Here is an 18,650-nt window from a genome sequence, read left to right as displayed (position 1 = left end):
GAGTAGCACAAAGCTTTACGGAACAGGTTTACTATTTGTGAGACGGGTTAACTATTTAACGAAAGGAATTTTTCTTATTTCCCACATGACACACATGAGATCTTTAATACAATAAATTTTTTAAAACGAGAGCTCAGGTCAAGATGGGATAAACAACAGACTTTTATTAATATACCATCAGCTACCATCTGGGAGCAACACCTGGTAGCTAAAAAAAGTTAGTGACAGCAGCACTCCTCACAACTAAGGATTGTGCACTTATTGTAATAATCCTTCTTGAAAAACTAGACGCAGTGTGTCTATTGATTTTGTCATTTTTTACGACAATTTTCATATCAAGTAATTGGAAAATCACCAATTAATTGGATATGAAAAACCCATTAAATAATCCTTTATTTGTAAACGAGCAGTCCTTAAGTCTCAATCATGACCATCTTTGTGCAAAAAAAGAATCACTATAAACTGAACAAGAGAAACCTCACTATCAACGGTCACGTAGATATATAATCTATATATCAGGGTACCAACGACTTATAGTTGAAAACAGCAGAAACAACAAAAAAGAGGAGGCGTAGTTTTTTGTGAGAGAAAGTAGATTTCAACTGTTCATCTTACAGGAACTCGTTGACACTCTGCTTATTACCAGATAAAATGGATAAAAACACAAAGCGTTTTGTTTTCTATACATATGATCCTCCGCCAGTACTAAAACATTTTTTGAGAAATTTGAAAACCTAATGTTTAAAGTAAATAGATTGAAAGATGAAGCATTTGTTGTCTTGATTTCAACACATATATCCCTGAAAAACAACATCGGCAATACAGCATTATGATTAGTTCACTTGATTTTAAAATACATTACACCGAGCCCACAAGAGAAACCAAGTTGAAAAGCAAATGTATTGATCAAGTTATTTGAAAAAAAAATGATTAAAATGAATATAATGAAATGGAATTTTAGCAAAACTTACGCTAGCTAATTAAGATGAGTTTGTCTTATGTATCCTTTCGAACTGATGGACAAATTTACCGCCGCATTTTCAAATGTTTTAAAAGCGAACAACATATGTCTCTATCTTCGCCAACATAGTTGAGCCAAATGGATGAAAAAACGACCTTGGAAGCTCTTGGTGTGAATTAAGTTTAATTGTTTTGCAAATTTCTGATGATAAACTGGCAGCTATAAAGAAAAAATGATAAAGAACGACCAGTTGACAAATAGATTGAAAGATCTTAAAAACAAAACAGATCTTGCTTATAGAAGGCTCATACTTAATCCTAATAATGAATATGAAATTGGCTCACAAATAAAACAATGGTCATTAGTTATGTCTATCTAGATATCCAGCAAAGTAATTTAAAGTCTCTAAAGGAATTTGGGTCAACAATATTAGTCAGCAAAATTAATCGATGCTGAAACATTCAAAATCTTTTCTGTTGGCATAGGGAAAAAATTCTGTAGCACAAAGTTTTACGGAAGAAAACAGGTTTACCATTTGTGAGACAAGTTTACCATTTGTTTACCAGTTTACCATTAGCGAAAAGACATTTTCTTACTTCCCGTTGACACACATGAGATCTTAAATACAAAAAATTCTTTGAAAACAAGAACTCAGTTCATGGTGGGATAAATAACAAACTTTTATTTTAATAGCATCAGCTATCATCTGGGAGCAACACCTGGTAGGGAAAAATTAATGACAACAGCACTCCTCCCAACTAATGATTGTGCACTTATTGTAAAAATGCGTCTTGAAAAACTAGACAGAGTGTATCTATTGATTTTGTCCTCTTTTTTGACGACAATTTTCAAATCAAGTAATTGGAAAATCACCAATTACTTGGATATGAGAAACCCATTAAATAATCCTTTATTTGTAAACGAGCAGTCCTTAAGTCTCAATCATGACCATCTTTGTGCAAAAAAAGAATCACTATAAACTGAACAAGAGAAACCTCACTATCAACGGTCACGTAGATATATAATCTATATATCAGGGTACCAACGACTTATAGTTGAAAACAGCAGAAACAACAAAAAAGAGGAGGCGTAGTTTTTTGTGAGAGAAAGTAGATTTCAACTGTTCATCTTACAGGAACTCGTTGACACTCTGCTTATTACCAGATAAAATGGATAAAAACACAAAGCGTTTTGTTTTCTATACATATGATCCTCCGCCAGTACTAAACATTTTTTGAGAAATTTGAAAACCTAATGTTTAAAGTAAATAGATTGAAAGATGAAGCATTTGTTGTCTTGATTTCAACACATATATCCCTGAAAAACAACATCGGCAATACAGCATTATGATTAGTTCACTTGATTTTAAAATACATTACACCGAGCCCACAAGAGAAACCAAGTTGAAAAGCAAATGTATTGATCAAGTTATTTGAAAAAAAAAATGATTAAAATGAATATAATGAAATGGAATTTTAGCAAAACTTACGCTAGCTAATTAAGATGAGTTTGTCTTATGTATCCCTTCGAACTGATGGACAAATTTACCGCCGCATTTTCAAATGTTTTAAAACAGAACAACATATGTCTCTATCTTCGCCAACATAGTTGAGCCAAATGGATGAGAAAACGACCTTGGAAGCTCTTGGTGTGAATTAAGTTTAATTGTTTTGCAAATTTCTGATGATAAACTGGCAGCTATAAAGAAAAAATGATAAAGAACGACCAGTTGACAAATAGATTGAAAGATCTTAAAAACAAAACAGATCTTGCTTATAGAAGGCTCATACTTAATCCTAATAATGAATATGAAATTGGCTCACAAATAAAACTATGGTCATTAGTTATGTCTATCTAGATATCCAGCAAAGTAATTTAAAGTCTCTAAAGGAATTTGGGTCAACAATATTAGTCAGCAAAATTAATCGATGCTGAAACATTCAAAATCTTTTCTGTTGGCATAGGGAAAAAATTCCGTAGCACAAAGTTTTACGGAAGAAAACAGGTTTACCATTTGTGAGACAAGTTTACCATTTGTTTACCAGTTTACCATTAGCGAAAAGACATTTTCTTACTTCCCGTTGACACACATGAGATCTTAAATACAAAAAATTCTTTGAAAACAAGAACTCAGTTCATGGTGGGATAAATAACAAACTTTTATTTTAATAGCATCAGCTATCATCTGGGAGCAACACCTGGTAGGGAAAAATTAATGACAACAGCACTCCTCCCAACTAATGATTGTGCACTTATTGTAAAAATGCGTCTTGAAAAACTAGACAGAGTGTATCTATTGATTTTGTCCTCTTTTTTGACGACAATTTTCAAATCAAGTAATTGGAAAATCACCAATTACTTGGATATGAGAAACCCATTAAATAATCCTTTATTTGTAAACGAGCAGTCCTTAAGTCTCTATCATGATCATTTTTGTGCACAAAGAGAATCACTATAAACCGAACCAGAGAAACCTGGCTCACTATCAACGATCCCGTAGATACATAATTTATATCAGGGTCCCAACGACTTATAGTTGAAAACAAAAAAGAGGAGGCGTAGTTTTTTGTGCGAGAAGACTGAAAAGTGTGCATGCGCGTGTGGGCGTGTAGGAATGTGTGGGTGTGTGTTTGCGTGTGTGAGTGTGTTTGTGCGTGTGTGTGTGCGTGCGTTTATATGTGTTTGTGTGCGTGTGAGTGTGTTTGTGGGCGCAATTGAGTGTACGTGTGTGTGCCTTGTGTGTGCATGTGTCGGTGCGTCTGTGTATGTTTGTGGTCGCTCATGCGTCTGTTTGTGGGCGCTCATTGGTGTATGTGTCTGTGTGTGTTCGTCCGTGTGTGTGTGTGTGTGTGTGTGTGTGTGTGTGTGTGTGCACACATGTGTGTGTACGTTTGTGTGCGTGTCTCTGTGTGTGCGTATATATATATATATATATATATATATATATATATATATATATATATATATACATATGTATATATATATATATATATATATATATATATATGTGTGTGTGTGTGTGTGTGTGTTTGTGTGTGCATGCGTGCGCCTGTGTGTTTGTGTGTGTATATCTGTGTGTATGTGCGTGTCTATGTGTGTGTGTGTAATCCGGCCGTTGAGCAGTATAAATGAGCTATATGGCACGCTTGGTTACAGGTGGCCCTACTTCTGTGCTTTCAGAGGGCACCTTTAAAGACAAGGATCAAAAATGAATCGCGTTTGCTTTCAAAAACGACCTAAGTAGTTCCGACTAAATCTTTAAGAAACACCCCCTGCCCCCAGCACCCCACCCCACAGCCCACTGCTATCTTAACACAATACCCTGCCTTCAAATTGTTTTTGCCAAAAAAGCCATAAAATTACAAAATGTTGTTGCCCTGGTCGGGACCTGGAAATATTAAAAGACAGTCCTCGAGAGATATTGTGTATTAAAAGAATTCGTCTGAACTTAATGTGATGTCCTGGACTTTGGCTGGAACTAAAACAAGCGCCCTAGATTTTGGCTGGAACTAAAACATACGTCCTGGAATTTGTGGAAATTGGTCGGAGAATAAAGGTGCTCTGGAATTTGGCTGGACAGTAAAACATGCCCTGGAAATACGCTCGCGACCGTTATAATGACTTTTTTTCAATTTCCTTCAAAATTAAGGACATGTAACGCAATTGGTTAAGCATTGGGTGAGATTGGAGAAGGGCACAAGATCGAACCCAGATGTTTTCGGAACTTTTTAGATTGCCTCATTTTTGCATATGAAAAAAATTTGCCTGGAGTTATGGAAAGAATTAGCCTCGAATTTAACTAGGGTCCTCAACCGTGTACTTTAATTCAATATTTACCCCCCACCTGGAGTTAACAGGCCTTTTCATAAATTCCAGGTCTCGACTAGGGTGTTGTAGCTGTCGTACAGAGCTGCAATTCGCAGGTAATTTTGACGGGATACCAGCGCTTAGATGGTGTGCTGGCAGGATACTAGGGTTGTACTGGCCGTTTGAGTGGTACTGGCCGTTTAATTTTGCGGGATACTGGCGGGAAACAAAGAAGGACAAACAAACTCGCCTTCTTTCCCCGTAACTAAGCCAAAAAAATAACAACGTGTCGTTCACCGAGTTGGTAGTGACAAGTAACTTCTTTATTCAACGTTTCATACCAAACATGTAAGATTTCCAAAAATTTCTAAAAACTTCATGAATTTTCTCTTGGCGGGTAATTTTTTTAAACTTCAGTAATGCAAAATAATCTTACTATTGAAATGTCACTGCAATGGCAATTATATCATGAGGCTATACTCCGGGAAAAGCTTTTGAAAACTACGTGGCAACTGTTATAAGTGAGCTCAAATTGCTCATTTAATTTCGGTTAATAATAAATTGTTTTCAAGTAAATTAGCATTGCTGTACAAACAAGGCCGTACAGAACCGCCACTTACTTGACAGGTCATCAAAAGGACCGATGGTCCTCGTCAAGTGATGCCAGTAGCAGTACTAAGAAATGTTAAACGACAGATTGTCAGATGCTTAAGATGCAAAGGATTTGAAATGATCAGCTCAATATTTAAACGAAACTATTTGTTGGTTATTGCTAATGTAATTCGCTCTAAAAGTATACTGATAACGTTTCAATTCTTTTTTACTCGGGATTTGTTATTCTGAAGGGAAATTGGTTTAAATTTTAATATAAAGTTCAAAAATTTTTTTATTCTTACTCCTAGTCGTTGAGGGCTAAGTCCACTAACCGCGTTTGTACTCTTTAACTGACGGGATGGTGTTCTTTTTGACTCAACTGACTCTATTACTTTCCTTGTTATAAGAAATTTAAGACTATTTGCTTCGAATGCCGATCTAAGTATCTCTGTTAGTTTTTTAAACAATTCAAAAAGTGCAAATCATTGATCGAATGCATTTTTTACTTTTCTCGATTTTGCGGTGTTGATTCCGTTTTTCTTTTTTCTGAAGACGATTTTGGCAGTTTTGTTTAATTTTTTCTTTTAGAGGTTGAAGTGTTGTCTTGCTACTGGTTCGATAGACTAAAACACCGTAATTTAGTATTGGTTGTACGTACCCCTTATATGTTACAAGAAGCTGTGCTGTTGTTCAAAATGATCTCAACTTATAAAACAAACCAGAATCACCAATAAGAACTCCTAATTGTTTTAAAGACGTATTTTGACTGATCGCATCATTCTGCAACATTATCTCTTGATGAGAAGATTTTCTGATTGCTTTCAAATTCACAAAGCGTGTTTTTTTAAATTGTGTGTCAGTTTCTTTTGAAAAAAATAGTCGGCTACAGATTCGATTGACTTCGAAACAACGTCATCAGCAAACAAAATTGCTGTTGAGTCACCGCGGAACTCCTGAAAATAATTTATATAAACTAGAAAGAGCAGTGGTCCTAGCACGGAGCCTTGCGAAACTCCATATTCTTATGGTAAGAATTCCGACCTAAATTGAACCGATTTGACGCATTGTTGTCTGTCACTCAGATAGGATTTCAGTAATTTTTGTACAGCTCCTCTCATTCTTATGTTTTCTAGCTTTTCCAGGAGCAAATTTTGTTCAATTGTATCAAATGCTTTCTTCAGATCTATGAAGACAGCCTTCACTTCTTTAAGTCTTTTTTCCCCGTCAGTCTTCTCTGATTCCCTCGAGGAAATTAACTAATGCATCAGTAGTCCCTCTTTTTTGTCGGAAACCAAATTGATTTTTATTAAGCAAATCATATTTCTCGAGGAATGTGCTCATTCGATCACAGTAATTTCTCTAGTATTTTTCCAATCGTTTTTTAATAAACTAATAGGCCTGTAGTTCTCTGCTTCGTAAGCACTTGTGTATTGGAATTACTACAGCTTTTTTCAAACATTTTGGGAAGGTTCCTTTTTCGACACACTTATTGACTTAGAAAAGCCAGTGTTGAAAGTTACCGATCGTTGAAAACACGGCCCACTTCTAACAATATTTTATTGCGTTTGTTGCATAAAATTGCTAAAAATACGCTACAGCTCGATTTAATGTTAGAAAAAGTCCAGATTTTCAGAAGTGTTGTGATGCAAATATCATTGCTACAATATTGAAAATGAAAGAAAAGGAATGGTGACATTAGGTCGAAAGGACAGTGGATCGAAAACGAAAATCCAGACAATAATAGCTGGAAATTGAAATTTTCATATTGGAAAACCAGTCTTTTAAAAACTCGCTTGTAATACAGTGTTTAACGCATCGGTCGTGATAATTTGTTCGGCTGTGACAGATTCATATAAAGACCCACGGGCAGCGGAGGCATGGCCCAATGTTATGGACTGGCCCGATCTGCTATACCAAATTCATGAAACTATATCACTTTGGGCGTACGGTCCTTTTCGATTTTCTGTCCCGTCTCCGCAAGGCATGGTCAAATGCTTGATCCCAAATGCTCTGATTAAGCTTGCAAATAGCGCTTTAGAACAACCAATATGAGCTATAGCAACATGTAAATTTCGATCTAAAGTCCTTTTTTTCAATTTTCGATTTATTCTGCTTTCGATCTATTGTGCAGTCACCGGAAAAGGGGATGTAGTCTACATACAAAACTGAATGAATATAGAACGTGACTTTTGATTTCTCGGTTCCGGTCTGTATCTCAATAGACGCAACGGCTGTCATGTCCACGCGATCTAAAGGGTATACCTCTGGACGGGAGATCACCAAATTAGCCGATAGGGAGTTTAGTCAAGAACCAAACATTTTTTTGAAAAATGAGAATTTATGCGGACAACAAGACCGCACACCATTTTGTAATGGTTGGCCGAACAAGTGATATTTGTCCACCAGATTTGTCAACTGAACAAAAGTAAACAGGACTAGGACAGTAGATCGAAAGCAAAAAAAAACGGTACAGTAAGTTGAAAGCAGTTCTTCATTGTGTAGAAGTGGTTAAAGAATATGCGATTGTTGTGCATAACTTAGTCGGTCTGGATAATTTGTTTGGTTCATATCGTCTCACGGGTCACTGAGGCATGGCCAAATTAGCTGTTTTTGTGTTTAAAAATAAGGATATAACGTCTTAACAGTTGTCAATTGGAAATTGTACGGTTTCTGGCTCACTTTCTATCTACTTTCCCAATTCTCGCAAAATTTATCGTTTTCAATCTGTCGTTTCGATATAATGCCCGGCCTCCAAAATAAACAGTTATAAAAACATGCTCTTTTTTCCTGGTCGGCTGAAGTCCGTGTAGGCCCATATTGTTAGCAAATCATACTGCTGTTTATTTGTAAATATGGTTGGGAAAAAGCAATAATTTATAGAACGCGTTATAAAAGCACATAAATTATTGAATCCAGATTTCTCTTCTCTATAGCGGACAATGAAACAGACTTCTGTGACCCCATTTGAAGGCTACGCTTGTATTTATTCAGCGTGTTTTGAGTCAAAGCATATTGTAGCTTGCTTTGTTATTTTAAGTTTGCTTTCGTTTCTATATGTATAAAATTTGGTTCGGTATACAAAGCTTGCTAGTTTTTCAACGAGTTTTCTTCTGTTTGACAATTGAAATCAGTTTAACTGATCTAGTCACAATCTCAGTTCAATTACAATTATTCTAACTAATATCTGTCAGTATCATTGATCACTGTCAGATTAGTTTGATTTGTAATGGTTATAGTTTTCAAAGCTGCAAATCATTATTAAATAATTAACTTTGCGCTGTTATCGTTCGTATTTTAAACCCAAAAGTTATAATAAAATGAAACTTTTGTTTATTCTATCATTGCTGTTGTCAATCTTACCCAATATTTTCTGTGATTCTGATGTTTATCACCCAAATCAAGCGAAAGGTGAGAAACAACTGCTGGAATACTTATTGCAAAGGGTTCCCAAACACAATGCACCTTTGGATACAAGAACATTTTTGGTTAATCTGGACCTGGAGCAGATACTGGACGCAGATGAAAAGAGTGGAACCTTGACTGTGAAGATGAGCACCATAGTCTCATATGAAACGAATGCATCTAAGTGGGATCCAGATGAGTTCTTCGGAACTGAGTCCGTGGAATTGGAACCAGGATCTGTCTGGTCACCAGATACAAGTAAGAATCTAGTTTAATTGTAACTCGAAATAATAGCCGGCCGCCTTAACAAACAAAAATCAACCAATTCAAGAAGTTGAGTTCGTTGGAAATATCAGTATCAATAAAATATTAGCCATTGTTTTAGGTAATCCTTATTACGTGACCAGATTAGGCAATCTTCTGAACAATATCATACCTATTACATGTCGTCTAACTACTATGAACTTGACACCCAATGCTTACCAACTAACTTACGCAGATCTATTAAATGAGAACTAAGCTATCAACGGTCTTACCTCAATTAGGGCTGAAGAGTTTTGGGAAATAATAAAAACGCAACACCGCAGGAAAATGAAAAAACATAACAGGACAAGTCCTAACAAACAATTCAAAGAATTCTCATTGACTAAACAAAAACTACACATAGAACGGACTATGAATGAATTGGGAGCGGACTATGAAAAACCGTTTCCAAAAAAATCAGATCAGAAAATTTTTAAAAAACTGAAAATCAATGTAAAAATGCCTCATGTGACCGAAAAAACCACTAGCGAGAAAGCGAACTTTTGTTCAGACACCGTTTGGTTCAAACAAAAAACTAGGCCTAGAATAAACTATGAATGGATTAGGAAAACCATTTAGAAAAAAAACCCGACCCAAAAAATTGAAAAGACAGTAAAAATCAAAGGGAAATTGCCGCATGTGAAAAAAAACCACTAGCGAGAAAGCGAACTTTTTGTTCCGACACCGTTTTCTTGCTCTACTTGAAAATTAGATCGAAAAAATTTCACGCCGCAAAACCACTTGATTTTTCGCTCCATTTCCTGTTTCGGCGTGACCAAAATCACTACTCCATCAAATCTTTAAACAAGACATAGCCGGAAGAATTCCGGAAACAACTCTAAGACATATCCTCCGAAAAAGTGGCTTTTCAAATTGCCAATGTCTTTTTGCAGAAGACATCAATGCAGAGAAAAGAATGGTCTTAAGTTAAAGAATCAAAATAAAAGTTGCCAGAAAATAATTAAACGTTAAAATACATAGGAAAATTTAATTTTGTTTTTCCATGCAGCACAAGTACACATGTAAACTAAAACAGCTGTTTCATGCAAAGAAAAAAATTCTTCAACCACAAAAATCAGTCGAATCTTAACGAGCTCGCAAACAACTCTGTTTTTGAAAAAAAAATGAGAAAAAGTAGACAACAATTGTAAAAAAATTCTCAATTTTTTTTGTCAAATTGCATAGAAAGAGACAACTGTGCAGCCAAAGAAAATTAAATCTTTTTATACAAAATACAGCCTACAGGCATCAGGTTTTAAATTAATTACCATGAAGTTCAATAAAACAATATAATGGGCCAAAAACTGCAAAAAAAAACTCAGCGAAATTATTGAAAAGCCATCAAATTAATCAAAACAAAGACGAAGGAAACAGAATATAATTCAGAGGAAACAGTCGTGGGAAATCAAACTACTAAGTCTCCAATACCTTTCTTGGAAAGTAATTATCAGTCAAAATTCAAGCAGTAAAGGGCATTTCAAGCAAAGACTGAGCGCCGCACTGCCATTTGAAATCAATTAAAAACGAAATAAAAAACTTAGAAAATGGCTAATTTCATTATTTGTAGCAACTGCTAAAAGCAGAAAGCAGAGCCGACTAGAACTATAAGTCTGGGGACAATGATAGACTGATACATGCTAGAAAGCTTAGAATAAGGGCAGAATAAAAAAAATGAGAAAACAAAAAATCTAGTTTTTTGGCATTTGAAAGTCAAAACTCAAATAGAAAAAAATGAAGTAGAAAAACAATTACATTTATTTATGTAGCACAAAATTTCATAGCTACACTCATGTATACACTTAAATCTAGAACAAGAATAGTTCGAAGATTGGAAAGAGTAAAGTGTTGTTGTCAAATATGTAAAATTGTCAAAAAAAAATTCAAAATTTCCTTTCTGAAAGAAAATTTGCAGAGTTTCATATACTGAAAGCAACAAAATCTTTCTTTGATAAGATAAAAACTACGGTCCATGACAGTTCACAAATAACCTTTTCTAGTAATTACATCAAAAATGAACAAAAAAAAAGAAAAATTTGAGAAAAAACTTCTGGAATCGGGCAAGCTTGTGTACAAATCTATAAAACAATAATACCTCACTTTATAAAGAGGCATTTAATGCATGGAACATCAAAAATAAGAAGAACAGACTTTTCTGTTGCAAGAAGAGCACGGAATCATCTTTTCGTTTCAGTTGAGAGAAAAATAATTAAAATTTCGTATTTCCTTAAAACTATTCTTTCCTGAAATAGTGAATAGGCCAAAAAGAACATTTTGTCTGATAACCAATGTGTCTCAACGCTATCATATAAAAGCCGTCAGGGATATTTTTAAATTTTCCTTTACATGTAGGACACAACTTGAGGAGTGCAAAAACCGTCAGAAATTTTGAAAAATTGGAAAAGCTGTTTAAAATGTTCTCCAAAGTGCGTTTTAGAAATATTCGAAGTTAACAACTTTGTTCATGAGCCTCGCCAATAACAAACACATGTGCAAGACTTTAAGAACGATCTGATCCTTCATGCTTATGGAAAATCAAAAATGATAAGTTTTACAAAAAGATCATTTTAAACTGGTGTCAAATTTGAATTTACGAATACAACAGCCTCAAATCGTTTTTTAAAAGCACAATAAATTTTTTTGAAAAAACAATGATGACTAAAAAGAATTTTGACGAGTTCTGAGTGAACATCAGATGTCACAAAAGAAAATTCCAAAAATTGATTTTTGTGGACAGCTTTGTGTTTGTGTTTTTGTGTGTATGTGGGTGCGATTGTGAGGGTACACGCATGCGTGAGCGTGTTAGAAACTGAAGTATGTGTGTATGAGAGACCCAAAAAAATACACAAATAAAGTACAAATTTTTTCAGAAACTTGGAAAAAATGGAGAAATTAATTAATTTTTGTTACGAATTATGGCTTCATTTATGTCAAAAAGCAAAACTCTGTGTTCCATTTTGCTCGGATAACACGTTTTAGGAAAACCATTTCGAAAAGAACCCGACCCGTGAAGAAAAGTGGCCAGAAAACAATTAAACGTAAAAATACATAGACATAGGAAAATTCAATTTTGTTTTCCATGCAGCACAAGTACACAGCTGTTTCATGCGAAGAAAAAAATTCTTCAACCACATAAATCAGTCGAGTCTTAACGAGCTCGCAAACAACTCTGTTTTTGAAAAATAATGAGAAAAGTAGACAACAATTGTGTAAAAATTCTCAATTTTTTTGTCAAATTGCAGAGACAACTGTGCAGCCAAAGAAAATTGAATCTTTTCATGAAACAATAGAGCCCACGGCCATCAGGTTTTAAATTAATTACCAGTAAGTTCAATTAAACAATATAATGGGCCAAAAACACGAATTATGGCTTCTTTTATGTCAGAAAGCAGAACTCTGTGTTTCAAACTTGCTCGGATAACACGTTTTAAAAAACCATATGTCCGGATGTAATCATGAAACATAAAAATTGACAAAACTTTTCGTAAAGATTCAAAAAGATCATTTTTTTTTCAGTGTCAGTTTCACAACTACTGAAACAATTGCCTCAAAAACTCAACAATTAGGATCCCAGTAAAAACAATCTGAAACTAGACGAATGGTGATGTCCCTTGAATAAAGATCAAATGCCCAAAAGAAAATTTGAAAAAAAAATTTGGTGTCTGTGTTTATAATTGTGTTTGTGTGTATTTGCTTGTGTGGGTGTATGTATGTGTGTGCTTTTGTGTAGTTTTTATGGTATGTTTGTGTAGTAAAGAGGGGAAGAGAGAGGTCGATTAAGAGAGTTACTCTAAAGCATAGATAAAATAGAGGCAGAGGGCAAAAACTCAGCAATTATAAAAACTAGAAAAATTACTTATCATTTAACGCAAATTGCGGCTTTAAATAAGTAAAAAATTAAAACCGTTTGTTTTAAATTTTTGTTGACGACATCTGCATCATTCAGAAAAAATTATATTTTCCGTTTTGCTCATGAAATATCAAAATAAAATTGACAGAATTTTCGAAAAACTTCAAATGTTTTTTTTGAAAGTTTAGTGTGAAAATTACATTTACCGATGCGATTGCCTCAAGAAGTCCCAGGGTAATTTTTGTTAGAAAAATTACAGAAGATCTCATTGAACAGTGACGAACCTTTAGTGTTTACTTATTGCTAAAACGAAAGTATTCTAAAAGATTTTTTGATATTGTAGTTTTTTTGTGTGTAAAATGTGTTGTGTGTTGGTTTCTATGTTTTTTGTGCGTCTATGTGTGAAGCTTATATCAGAATCTGAGTGTGAACTCTTATCTTTGTAAGATGTGGTGAAGAGTTTCCGTTTTTGTCTGCCGAATATAGACGGCATACTTTTTGCTTCAAACAGTGCAAGTAATTTTGTTCAGTGCATGAAATTTTTTAAATAGTTCTTAACAAGACGGCTCCCGCAAGTCTGCGGTTACATACGTCTCAGGATTGCAAAATTAACTTTAAAATTTTTTTCGGAAAAACTCTCTCGCGAGCCGTCTTTCGGATACCCAGATCAGAGAGTTGGGCGAGCCGTCTTGTTAGGCATTATTAAAAAGATCGTATCTTTAAACAGCCTAAACTGAGTAAGAAGTTGAGAAAATATATACTTTTTTATTTTTATATAACAAAATTGTTGATCTTTTCCTTATTAAATTAATTCTAGTATCGTATTTAGGTAGCGTTTTTAGAGAGTGAAACGTAAAAAATAATCAGTCAATAAAACTTCGAGGCAGCTCCATATAAATATTTAGTTTGCAGTTATGTTCTAGAAAATTAGATGGTTCACATAGAAGTATGATTTTACCGCGCAACTTTCTAAGTCTTTTGCTCAATTAGCTGGCCTCCTGAGTCTCATTTTCGTTCGCTTAGTTGTTCGTCTTAGTCGACCGCTCATTAGCAAAATCTCACTTCTCACTCTTTCTCAAGTAATGAAAAACAGTTGCTAATTTTTACCCGTCGATTATCTAAATACAGTGGAATATAAATCCCCCCTCGTGTCTTGTGCCCAGCACACGACTACGATTTATGATCTAACGTATGCATAGATTTGTTCGAGAACAATCTCGACAACATTAAATGTGTCTATTTCTTATGTTCTTAGAGACCAAAAACTTGTCGCAAAAATTATATAACTTTTTTAAGCTTTCATTTTTTCGCTTTTGTTGGTTTCCTACTGGTACAATTTTTTGGTGGAAAACTAACGAAATGCAAAAATTCTTGCAAAAAGCAAAAAATGATTATAGAAGTCTCCAAATTCTTTGATTTTCCGTCAAGGTGTCTAAGGTTTTCTGATTATGGTTAATTTTGGCATGATCATAAAACTCGACAGAATAAAACACACCCCGGACATCAGAGAGTTTTTATCGTGTAAGATCTTAGAGATTTCTCACAAAATTGTCTTATATGCACTTATGCGATTATGCGTCGCCTGACTAAGGTTTTTTGAAGACAAATTATCAGGTCCTACACGATTAAAAAAAATTTATCAGATCTGATCAGATCTTACACGATAAAACTTCGTTTTTGTCTGATTTTACACGATAAAAATTCTTACAAGATAAGATCTTACAGGGTAAAATTTCTGTCTGACAAAAAATAATTATCGTGTAAGATCTTATAAGAAGCTTATAAGATCTTGTAAGATAAACATTTGGAAAGCTATGACTCATCTTTTTGATAAGATTTTTATCAGATTTTATACGATAAATATTCTTTAAATATGGCATGTTCTTCAAAATTAAGACAATTCAGAGTTGCTTTCAAGACATAGCCAAAAAGCTAAAGCATGCAACACTTAAGTGTCAGAGCAACAAAGAGAAATTTATCGTATATTGTCTTTTGAGACTTATAAGATATTGTGAAAAAGGTTATTCTAGTATCAGGGGCTTTTTATGAAGCGGTTATCATCAAACCCGGCTGGAAAGTTTTTTCAAAGACCAGAACCATCTTGGACTGCGGAATTGAGCCATAGTACCTAGTTGAACTACGTTATACGGCAATATTGAAATCATTAAAACATATCTTATCAGATCTTACACGATAAATATTCTGCCCTACGTGAACTTTTATCGTGTAAGATCTGATTAGATACTTATCAGATCTTTTACGATAAAAGTTCAGAAAAATTGAATTATGATCTTATAAGATCTGATAAGTATCTTATCAGATCTTACACTATTAAAGTTCACGTAGGGCAGAATTTTTATCGTGTAAGACCAGATTAAGATCTTACAAGATAAAGATTTTTGATCAGTATCTTATCACATCTTACACGATAAAAATTCCAGAATCAGTGGGACAGAATTAAAGTTGCTATGATTCAGTGCTGGCAAAATGTGAGGTCAGTCCGGGTTAGCAATTACAAGCAAATTCAACTTTGATTTTTTTTACAAAGACCGAAGCAGTGTTCCGTGTTTTCTTATGTTCTCCTAATATTTCACAGTAAATTTTTTAATGAGATCAATCAATAAGTTTCCTAATATTTTGTGCGTTGAAACAACATTAGAAAATAGTTAGTAACGCTAAGAAATAGGGAGGTTTGGAACTTGTTTAGTTCTCTAAGCTAGTTTAGCAAATTTGTAACATATATTTGCATACATTTTACGTTCAAGTTTGACATTTTTATCAGCTATCCGGGAATCAGTTCGTCTCCTGTATAAACACAGGAGGCGTGATGTTCTTCACAGTGACGGCGTGGTCACAACTCACAACCTTATGCTCACAGCCGAATTGTCTTGTGACTTTGATGTCTCTTTCTTCCCCTTTGACGAGCAGATATGCAATATTACAATTGCAGTCCCAGTTGGGTCACACAACATTTCACCCACAGGTAACCCCAGTGCGTGCGTTGTTTCCCATTACAAATGATATTTTCCTGTGATATTTCCGACAAATTGTTCTCTTTTCCCATGGTACAATTAGCGGAAATCCCAGCGGAAGTTACCATTATTATGGAAAACATTCAATTGTAATTATTTGTGTTTAATTTAATGGTAATTATTAATTTTAAAACTACTCGATATATTTAAACGACATCAAGGACTTCAGTTCAAAAAATTTGGGTTCTCTAGAATAGACTGAATTGGAATTGCAGTGCGGCCATAACAGTTGTTGACAACCATATAGTCGAACTTGTACAACTATCTATCTAGGAGAGTGAAAAATAAATGAATCAAAGGGCTCTGAAGTTTTAGGACGAACAATTTGAACCAAATTATTTTTAGGAGCCTAAAAATATTTGTTGGTAAAGAAATGTTGGTTTAATTTATGAAGTGGAGACTCTGATGGAAGAGGCGATGTTGGAATTCTACTCTCCAAATGACCAATGGCGGCTGGTACGACCTGTTCCTCTGACAAGTGCAATGTTGAAAACAGCAGCTGGAAAGAGCAACAAGTTCATGAAAAACTGGGTTGTAATAGCTACTCTACAACTCAAACGACGTCCTTTGTTCTACCTCATTGTTGTCATTTTCCCCAATATCATGATATATTTACTCTCTACTCTTGTCTTTTTCCTCCCCCTGGGCTCGGGTGACAAGATAAACTACATAGTGACTATATTCCTGGCAGAGATTGTGAATGTGGGAGCTCTGGCCAGTTTCCTGCCTGCCTCGTCTCTTGGATTCCCCCTTCTGGCATACTTCGTACTCTCCGTCACAGTCCACTTGAGCTTACTCTGCGTCGCAACTGTGATAGGTAAGTATCTTTTTTACCCAGCCCTACATCTTTAATGGGTGAATGATTTGCAACCGAATGAATAATCCTGCTTTCTTGTTTTCAACTCATTTTTTGCGTTCAATAAGAACTACCGGCCCTATTCAAGAAATTTGTGGAAAATTGTCGGTTGTACGTGAATAAAAACGACGAAAAACATGTTCTTATTTTCGGGGGCGCAGGCAATTTGTGATAAAATATCTGTATGTTGGGCAGATGACAACGTGAAGAAACTGTTGGTGTTTTTGCTAAAAAAACCTGAGAAATTGTTGGTATAATTGGTTTAAAATTAGAAAAATCTTTTTGTATTCTATCTTCATTAGAAAAACTAAACTAGCTAACAACAAAGACCAATTTACCACTTTAATATTGTCGCATCAGTGTTCTAAGTGTAAAGAAAACGGTTGTTGTGAGTTTCACTTTACCAAAAGCGGTCTAAGTTGTTACGTTTTTGTCGGTTTGACCGGAAAATATATATAAAAAAAGGAACACTGTATTTCTCCTAATATCTGTAAATGTTTCAGTCGTAGTAAAATTTACAGAGATAGGCAGTGTAAAATATTGATAATTACAAAAGAGAAACTAATAATTTATAATAACTAAAATATCGATCCAATAGAGAAGTCTCTTGTATTGGAGGGGAGGGACAACAGTAACATAAATTTAATGTAAAACAGAAAGAAATTTAATTGAATTTAAAATGTTTCCAAGTAATTGATCTATGTTGGGTTTTATTTGGGTCCTTCTGGTGTTCATTAAGAAAAAAAACAGCTTATATTTCTTCTTTGCAAGACTGTATGACATTGACAAATAGTTTCTTGGGAAAGAATTGTGCTGTAGAATACCTCTTTTAATAATACTTTTTTCATGCAAATTGCATTTTGAAATTGTCTGGGTAAAAATTTTTTGAGTTCGCTCGTGTATATAAAAACTTGCGGTTGGTAATTTCAAAGCTGAGCTTGAGAAGGCAGGCTTCTTTTTATTCATGATACTATGGCAGTAAGTGGCAGCCCTGTAATCAAAAAGCAAAGAAATAGGTAGTATACCAAGGTTCATTTTAAGATCTGAGGATGAGTCAAATTTCTGTCTGTGAAAACAAGCTTTGATGGCCCAATTTAACTGCTTTTCTAATGTCGTTATAAGATTTTGATTGATGGTTGCAAGTAAAACAGAAGAATATTGAACACGACTGAGAACAAAAGCGTTCAAAATAATTTTTTTGTAACCAGTGGGTATTATGTTCCTCAGGGCATATATGCATTTAATGCCCTGGGCCATTTTTGACAAAAGAATTTTTACTTGTTTTTGATATTTGAGGTCTTTGTCAATATTAACACCGAGATATTTGATTTCCGCTTTCGAACTTATTAATTTATCTCCCACTTTTAATGTCGTTTCGTCATGGGGATTAGAGCTACCAAAAATAATAAACTCTGTTTTATCCGGATTGATCTTGAGGTGATGTAGTTTAAAAAATTGTATGCATTTTTCTATGGCCTTCTCAAGCTCGTCTTTGCATTTGAGAACTTTATCATGAGAGCTCAATAGTACTGTGTCATCTGCGTATTGTATTGTTTCACATGACAAAAAGTTGCTAAGATCGTTAACATATAGATTGAACAAGAGTGGACCTAAGACTGTTCCCTGCGGAACTCCTTGAGCCACTTCAATCCAACTTGATTTAACATTATTGATTATGACTCTTTGCGTTCTGTTTGAAAGATAGCTCGTAATTAGATTTTGAGCTGGTATCGAAAATCCAAGAATGGAAAGCTTTTGAATCATGAGCTTGTGATTAATGGAGTGAAAAGCTTTTGATAGATCTAAAAACGCCGCTGCAGTAATTTTTTTCTCGTTTTTGTTGCATCG

At 34.6% G+C, this 18,650-nt stretch overlaps 1 protein-coding gene across 1 annotated transcript in view; it reads left to right on the top strand.

Annotated features, from left to right (window-relative positions):
- Positions 1-8,277: 8,277 nt before the first annotated feature.
- Positions 8,278-18,650, top strand: part of LOC142356958 (neuronal acetylcholine receptor subunit alpha-7-like) — a 29,553-nt gene continuing 19,180 nt past the window's right edge. Inside the window, exons 1-3 of the mRNA XM_075408696.1 lie at positions 8,278-9,022; positions 15,697-15,897; positions 16,341-16,763. Coding sequence (XP_075264811.1) covers positions 8,680-9,022; positions 15,697-15,897; positions 16,341-16,763 — 967 coding nt within the window. The 5' untranslated portion in view covers positions 8,278-8,679. The remainder of the gene's footprint in view (positions 9,023-15,696; positions 15,898-16,340; positions 16,764-18,650) is intronic.

Source organism: Convolutriloba macropyga, unplaced genomic scaffold (assembly GCF_964194025.1).
Source record: "Convolutriloba macropyga unplaced genomic scaffold, txConMacr16.3 SCAFFOLD_256, whole genome shotgun sequence".
Lineage (NCBI taxonomy): Eukaryota > Metazoa > Xenacoelomorpha > Acoela > Convolutidae > Convolutriloba > Convolutriloba macropyga.
Note: the sequence above shows the minus strand (reverse complement) of the source record. Positions and strands in the feature narration are given on the sequence as shown.